This window comes from Vespa velutina, chromosome 13 (genome assembly GCF_912470025.1).
Source record: "Vespa velutina chromosome 13, iVesVel2.1, whole genome shotgun sequence".
In the NCBI taxonomy this organism is placed as follows: domain Eukaryota; kingdom Metazoa; phylum Arthropoda; class Insecta; order Hymenoptera; family Vespidae; genus Vespa; species Vespa velutina.
Genome location: NC_062200.1, coordinates 3,518,930 through 3,527,550, shown reverse-complemented (window position 1 = coordinate 3,527,550; position 8,621 = coordinate 3,518,930). Strand labels below are relative to the sequence as shown.

The window sequence follows — 8,621 nt, the reverse complement described above, 5'->3', positions numbered from 1 at the left end:
CTCTCTCTCTCTCTTTTATATTTTATTTCTCTTTTCTCCCATTGGTTCTTTATATATATATATATATTTTTTTTTTTTATTTGATCTTATCTCATTATCGTCTTTCCTTCGTTTTCCTCTTTTCTTCTTCTTTTCTTGTTTCTCTTCTTTTTTTTCTTTTTTTATTTTTTTTTTCTTTTTTTTTTCTTTTTTATTGCTTTTCTTCTGATATTTTTCTCTTTTTTTTTTTTTTTCTTTTTTCTTTTTTCTTATTTTCTCTCCTAAACGTCAAATCGAATTTCAATGATGTCGTTATAAGAAATTGAAGTTACCACTTTCAGTTTCGTTCTCATCGATACCGGACTCTTTACAATCATCCAATCGTTCCACGGCATGTGTCAAACGTTTCTTCAATTTGGCTATATCTTTCATCGACGTGAATTTATTCCATGAAAATGATTTGTTCTCCGTATTGTTGGTTTGTTTCTTCGAGACAGATCTTAAGAAAACAGCTAAACCAGCATCCGCAACTTCTTCCCAATTCTAAGATATCAATATGTATATATATATATATATATATATATATATATATATATATATTAATAATAATTAGATTGATCATTTTAATACAATTAAATTGTGCAAAATTATTGCGACGTAATTGATAATCTGTACAAACTCATGATCGAATAACGAACAACTTCAAATATTTATATTGGTTAGATGTGTTTATACTAACAGAGCGGCACCTTTTCCCGTGACTTATCGGTCGACATTGTATGCGATAACACGTACGTAGCCGGAGAATGTCCAAGAGCTTATAACTGAGATTAAGAACGTGTACGAGATCAAGTACTACCTACATACGTAGTACATATGTATACACAATATAACGCCATTATCAACCAATCGCTAATTGTGCGAGAATTTTTTAACAGTAAAATCGTTTTTATGTACATTCTTTGCTTTCAATAAACATCTGGTTCGCTCCGCCGTATAAACACATACGTACATATGTATACGTATCTATAATAAATACAAAAAGAGTACGCCTACTATAACTCGTTATAAAATAAACAAACTATCCTAAAGTCATAAATAGAAATACAAGTATGATATTTATGATGATAAAAAAGTGATTAAATTTCCGACAGTATAAACATACTTTTTGGAGAGAAGCACTATATATATATATATATATATATATATATATATATATATATATATATATATATATATATATACACACACATCCGTATACACTTACGACTTCGTCACGCAGCTGTGCCTCGAATCCGATCGCCGACTCCAGAATCGTATACTTATCGTTATTTACGTTAAGCCGCAAGAGCAGGAGCAGCAACCTCAGCGCGCAGTGCAAACCATGCCTGGCATGCTCTCGTTTCTGCAACATCCGGATAGCACACGCTGTCATAATCACTGCAATCATACGATACTTTTTTGTTGTTATTGTTGTTGTTATTGTTGTTGCGATGTACTTAGATTCATAGAATTTATCTGAATCCTAATGATATAAAAATTTTGATTGGGCAATCCATCTGGTAATAATATATTACTCAGCATAGAATATAAAAAGGAAAGAAAAAAGATTATGTGTCATCTTAAATATGACTAATAATAATCTAACGTATCTATGATACATGCGTCATACTGCATATGTATATTATTTCATTTAGTTTCTAAGAAGCAATGATAATGCCTGTTGAAAATGTCTCTGGACAGAGACAGTTAAGAGAGTAGAAATTATACTTGGATCCTCTCCGATAGATATTGAATCTCTTCTTGGATCTTTACAACGTAGCTCCTACGTGCAGCACGAAGTAGATTGTTCGATTGCTCTTACTGTAGGATACCAAAGCACTTGGGTAAATAAGTACCACTGGGGTTTCACTATAGTAGGCAATTACCGCTCGATTCGTGCACCCGCGATATCGGCTTCAGGTAAGATCGAAAGATATGCAGATAACGAAAGTCTTAACGACCTCCCTCTAAAGTGCTGGATATTGTTAAATGAATCGCTGCTTTTGCTATTGGAATGTCTGGGATTCGGGATGGTCTGAGAAAAAGAAAAAGAGAAAGAGATAAAGATAAAGAGACAGAAAAAGAGAGAAAGGGAAAGGGAGAGAGAGAGAGAGAGAGAAAGATACAAAGAGACAGAGAGAAATTTTCTGAGAAAACGAAGGTCGTTTAGTATATATCCTATTGTATAGGATGAATATTGTGAAACGGGTTTAAATCAAGTATGATCAACATGAAATTTAAAAAAAAAAAAAAAAGAAAAAAATTCCCTATTTGAAGAGTTAACGTTTGTAGTGCAGTAAATTATGAAGGACCATATGAAAGTAATAAGGGAAGACAATATTTACCATTTGAGCCGCCGCAAGATCATCAAGAAGTCCGGAGATCGCATTATACGTCGAGCTTAAGAGGAAGGATAACCCTGTAGCGTTTAAAGATCGGCTGTTCCTCTCTCTCGCAGCTCTTAACATCCTTTTTTCGATATTTCTTAACTGGGTCATCAGCAAAGCTAGTTCGGTCTACATTCATTAAAAAAAAAAAAATAAAAAAATAAAAAAATAAATAAATAAATAAAAAAAATAATAAAAAGAAAAAAAAACAGGAAAAAAGAATGAAGAATAAAAACCCAAAGGGGAACAAATCTTATGTTAGCAAAAAGTGTCTACATATGTTTAAATGATTATGACAATGATCATTAAATCTCACATGTATCTTATTCCAATGCAATTAAAAGACTTTCGTAATCATCTCGTTGTCCACTTTTATCTTACATATATACTTTTGTCAGATTGAATTACCAAGGAACAAAATTTATCACGTAAAGGCAAAAGATGAGATCATTTAACAATTTGATAAGACATTAGTTTATCAAAACGACATACGTTTATTCGATCAACTTCCTGCCGACATAGAAAGTGAAGTTCCATCTGCACGTGCACCAGTTGCACGTGATGCTGGCTTATGGATGCTGCGAGCCTTCCTGTCGACTTGTCCTTGAGCCTGTTAACCAGCTGCTGCACCACCAAGGACATCGATAGACCGTCGTTCGACTGCACTCGATATCGGTTGCTTGTACTACCGGAAACTATTGTCACTACGTGTCCAGTTTGAATGTGCTGTAGACCCAACATATTCCAATTCTGTTTTCGAAGATGATCTACGCTAAATTCTAAAGAGGAAATATATTTTTTATGCGAATAGAAGAAACAAAAAAAAAAAGATGAATAAAAAGAAAGAAAGAAAAGAAAGATGTCGTCTCTCTGTCCTTTCGTTACGGAACACGTAGAAGCTTTGCTTGATCATGTTAAACGATTAATTTGAATAAATTACCCGGAAAGAGCTGATTGAATCCTACGAGCGACTCATTGCACTTTATGATAACGGTGAAGGTCGATGTGTTTTCGGGCGGGCAAGCTCTCAACATCAATTTTAAGGGCAACTCCGTCGTCTTTTGTATTATTCGAAAATTCCCACGATCGTTCTCGTACGTAGCAGTGATTTTAACTTCGGATGACATAATAGGTAAATTTCCATTTGGATAAATCAACGTTTGAACGACGTGTTTTTCGCCTAAAAAAAAAGAAAAGAAAAAAAAAAAAAAAGGAAAAAATAGCACGTCGTTGAAAAGAAAAACTCCCTGTTAAAATGTACTAAACCGTTCGAAAGTTTTTTTTCAAGACTCACAGAGATTTTGAATGACACGATAAGTGATCGTAGAGACGAATGGTTTCGACACGTCGATGCAAACTTGCACACCGTAAAGTGTTGTGTAAGATGACAATTCTATGGTTGCCCTGCACATAGACAATTGTCGTATCTCTTGATCCTCCTTCGATTCTTTATCAACGAAAGGACAAGGTTCCAGATCGGGAGAAATGTTGACGTTAACGAGCAATTCCATATCCGTTACAGGTGTTACCGCAAGTTGATCGCCTATATTCAAACGAGATATCCAATTGCGATTACGTTTATTCACAAAAGTAATGATATATGCCCTTCGATATATCCAATAATATTTTTTTCTTTTTCTTTTTTTCTTTTTTTTTTTTTTTTTTTTTTTTATAAATATTCTTAACGGATGAAGATCGATTTTTTATATATATATATATGTATATGTTAAATTTTATAATTTTCTGATAAATAATCTTTTAAAAAAGAATCTAATTTTTACCCGAAAGTTTCATCTCCTTCAATTTTCTACGTAATTCTAACAATTCCTCTTCCGCAGCTATATAATCAAATCCACGTCGATGAACAGCCGGTGCTATGAAAAGAGAAGGTTCCGATCCTAAATAACAGGCCTCCAATTGTCCTTCCTCCGAGAGTATAACGATTAAACCATCCAGATACTAAAAAATAAAATACATTACAAATTTCCTTCAATCATCTCTTAAACATATCATCCACGTAAGTTCAAAGGATCTCAAGGTCAAGATCTGATTCCTGTTCGAAATTTTATTAAGGTACATATTTGAGAATTAGCCCTACTTCCGATTTTCTTTTCTTTTTTTTTTTTTTTCTTTTTTTTTTTTGCCAAACCCCTTCCTCTTGCATTCCTTTTTATTTTCTTTTTTTTTTCCCTTTTCGTTGTGCATTTGATTCGATTAATCTTGAGAATATATGTAGCCTGTGTACGAGGGTGATAATAAGTCTGATTATCGAATCAGTTCTCGGTATTAAAGCAATTAGCCAGCAGTTCGCACTCTCTGTCCTCCGGAAAGACAACAATGGCAACCTTGCTGGACGCTGCTGCGCATAGCGATAAGATAAAAGAACAGGCAGGACGATAATTACCGGCTTCTCGTCCTTCCCAGTACACCACCTCTTGCCTCTTCCTATCTTTCGTTATTTTTCCTCCTTTTTTCCTTTTTTTTTTTGCTTCGTTTTCTTTTTCTTTTTCTCTTTTTCACCGTTCCCCCTCCAGCACCACCCCCCGTCTCCCCGTCCCCAAGTATCCCTCTTCACTTTCAATGTTCTTTTTTCTTTTTTTCTTTTTCTTCTTCTATCGTTCTCTTTCTATCGTCAGATCTCTTTCCTCGTCAGAAAAGATTAATGATCCTTCGGAGCTAATGTAGAAATGATGCTCTTACAAGTGATCAGATATCGCGTTATGTCGATACGACATAACATATAAAACGCAATGATTTTACCTGAAAATGTGCTCTAGTTACGGCTACCGGAACGAACGGTAGCTGTGCCGACCACTTGAGAGTTGTACCCTCGTAAATCATCAAGGTGCTTGTATCGGCAATTACGAACACCATCAGTTTCCCATCCGGTTCTGCGCATGAAAGAAAAATTTTGTTTTCCTTTAAGTATCATTAGCATTTACTTTACATACCTTACCTAGTGAACGCGTATTTTATTTTATTTCATTTTATTTCACTTTACTTTGGTTTAGTTTGGTTTAGTTTAGTTCAGTTTAATTTAGTTTATTTTCTAAATTACGCTGCTCACCAGTCATTGATCACTTTCATTTAAAATATATTATTAGAAGACAATTTTTGTTAATTTACATTTGATTCGACTTATTTCATATTTTATTTCTTTCCTTTTATTTTTTCCTCTCTCCTCTCTCTCTCTCTCTCTCTCTCTCTCTCTCTCTCTCTCTCTCTCTCTCTCTCTCTCCTCTTTCGTTCTTTCCTTCTTTCTTTTTTTCATTCTTTGTTTCTTATGAAAATTATGATTTACCTATGACGTAAGCGTGAAAACAAAGTGCTTTGTAGTCGAGCCTTTTTGTGTACTTTAACGAAGCACCAGTGTCCTTGAAGCAGTAAAGATTTTTCTCCCCGAGAACGACGATCCCGATCTCGAAACTGCTCAAGGTAACAGCACCGATATCGACTACAGCCTCTCCTATGTTGTAACTCCATTCTGGTTCCAAGCTCTTCGTCGCTTCGTTCTTCGTTTCTCCATCCTTTTGATTTCTTCCAAACTCTGCTATATTTTGATACCTAAAGAACATTCACGTTATAATTAATTTTTGATATAAAATGAAAGTAGAAAACGAATACGAAATAACATTAGCAAAAAGTTAACAAATTTTCTTTTCTTTTTTTCGTTTTCGTAAATCCTTCATTTTTTCTCTCTTTTTTTTTCGGCGGGCGGGGTGGGGGTGGGGGAGGGGAAATTATTTGCAGACAAAAAAGAGAGGTCAAGTAAAAGGTAAATAATTGTTAACAATTTTGTTGAATAGGATGGAGAAAGGCAAATTCCAAGTATATGTACTCGAGTGTGACGTGTACTTGAATTCAAAGAGCACACGAGAAAAAAAGAAAGAAAGAAAGAAAGAAAGAAAGAAAGAAAGCAAGACAGAGAAAGAGAAAGAGAGAAAGAGAGAGAGAGAAAAAGAGAGACAGAGAAAAACAATGGGCTCCCATCATCGTCAGGTGAGTTACCTGGAAGCGTAAGCAAGAGATACCTATGTATATAAGTACATGCCTGTAGCATTCGAGGATCCACGAGCAATTCGAAGTGACGAAGACGTCGTTCCGCGAAATGTAAACGATCGGTTCGGGCAACAGACGATTCCTTAGAAGTTGACTGAAGGCATAAGCTTCTTGCTCGTAAAAGAATAAAGTTCCGTCCAAGCATTGAACGCATAAGAAGTCTCTGCCACGTACACCACCGAATGGACCAACTACGAGGGATGCTGGAAAGCGTGGTAATCTGTGTTCGTAAGCAATTTCCAGATTACATTGATCTCCTAGAAAATAAATAGAAATATATGTAATATAAATGAATTATAAGACGATGAATGAAATACTTATAGTTAAAAAAAAGGAAAAAAAAAAAAAAGAAAAATAATAATAATAATAATAATAGTAATAATAATAATAGTAATAATAATAAAAAGAATAACAAGAATAATCTTCGTTAAGAAATATTAAGAAAGATAAGAAAAGCAATCATCATAATATATTATTTGTATCGTCCTCAATGACTCCTTGATACTCATTAAAAGATTTTACTCGTCGACACATTCACTAAACAACCAGCAGAAAAAGCAGAAGAAGAAGAAGAAGAAGAAGGAGTCAAGAAAACGAACAAACGTGATTCCTGTCTGTTATATAGGTCAAGCGGATTCATTGCGGCCGCATTTGCGTGTATATTTGTACTTCGGGTGCACGTTTTACGAGATCGTTATACCTTAACGCGCGAGAACAGGGACGGTAAAGAGAGAAGGAATGACAATATCGTACGATCAATGAAATAAAATCGTTATGCGTATATATATGTATATATATATATATATATATACATATGTATATACGTATGTATGTATGTGTATATATAGATATCTCTACGTATCTACGTTTATTTACATAAATACGTAACAGTAATAATTTATATCTAACGCGCCATCGACGCCATCGCCATATTGAAAAGGCGCGCTATATGAATCGCGCAGGAAAAAAAAAATGACGACACAAAGTCTATGCTTTTATTACGCCGAATTATCCTAGAATAACGACTGACCATTGAATTTAACGATATTACATAGCTCCAGGCATACTCGTGAAAGCAGCCTTAAGGCATTTCAAATAAAACTTATAACAGAATCTAAGTATACACAGGCCACACACAAATACATAGAGGAAGAGATGCCGCCAACCTACATACATTTGTATACATATATATATATATATATATACATACATACATATACAATATATGTATATATACATACACAGATACATACATACACGTTCCAAGAGATGCGATCGCTACCTGTGCACGCTTTCAGCATATAATGCAGTTACGAAATACACGAGCACAACAGCCTCCGGCAAATCTTTTGAGAGCTAAGATTTTTATTAATTATCCATAAGAAATAACTTTCGATTCAATAACGACATCGTCTAAAGATTTCCCTATCGATCTTGAAGAGGCCATTAAACGAATGGATGTCAAGAAACGTACATGTAAAAACATTGAAAATCAATTGAATATTTTTGCGTAATCGTTGATTTTTATACTAACCATGTTCGATAGATCCCTTTGTCAATGTAACCGTGTAAACTATGAGCTTGCTCGATGTTAATACTGCCAGACGAGTATCTTGGGAACCACTGAAACGATATTTTTTGAATTATAAAACATGTCTGACTAACAAATCGAAACAATTTAAAAAAAAAAAAAAAAAATTGTGGAAAGGTAAGTCACGTGATTGTAAAACGGTTAACGGTGTAACACTCACGATACTAATTTTCCCGCCTTTATGTCGACGATACAATCACCGAGTTTTGTTTCGATCATAAGATCGATAGATTTGTAACCCGTCGAAGATTTTGTTTCGTCCTGCCATTGAGATGATAAATTATATATCCTTAAATATCCTTGATGACTGCCAATTACAACGCAATCCTTTTTGTCGTCTTCAAATAAAGAAACCACAAGGAGACTCGATCGATCGAACGTTTCGTTTGATCCACATTTCGTTCTCCACCATTCTTTCGTTTTAAATAATGACATTTTATTTAATTTTCAATCGTTCGATAACAAAAGTCACGCGTACGATACAACATTAATATACGATACAACGAAATCTTACTTTTACTTTGGACTACTACGAACTACGTTGCTATGACGGTGTATTTTCA

General features: G+C 34.3%; 1 protein-coding gene across 4 annotated transcripts; it reads right to left on the bottom strand.

The window, feature by feature from the left end:
* Positions 1–151: 151 nt before the first annotated feature.
* Positions 152–8,594, bottom strand: LOC124953962 (protein PTHB1). 4 transcript variants are annotated; one of them, XR_007102389.1, is made up of 13 exons: positions 8,219–8,594; positions 8,002–8,090; positions 6,460–6,724; positions 5,710–5,972; positions 5,169–5,299; positions 4,190–4,367; positions 3,703–3,951; positions 3,349–3,588; positions 2,901–3,187; positions 2,367–2,537; positions 1,908–2,056; positions 1,247–1,384; positions 383–522 (listed from the first exon to the last, which is right to left on the bottom strand). XR_007102389.1 is itself a non-coding variant. In XM_047506088.1 (12 exons), exons 1-12 carry the CDS (start codon positions 8,491–8,493, stop codon positions 292–294), a joined length of 2,517 nt encoding a protein of 838 aa, XP_047362044.1. In that variant the 5' UTR covers positions 8,494–8,593; the 3' UTR covers positions 153–291. The 4 variants fall into 4 exon arrangements, 3 of the variants coding, with proteins under 3 accessions (XP_047362045.1, XP_047362044.1, XP_047362046.1); XM_047506088.1 differs by lacking the exon at positions 1,908–2,056 and having other exon boundaries at positions 153–522; positions 8,219–8,593; XM_047506089.1 differs by lacking the exons at positions 1,908–2,056; positions 3,349–3,588 and having other exon boundaries at positions 152–522; positions 3,775–3,951.
* Positions 8,595–8,621: the final 27 nt, after the last annotated feature.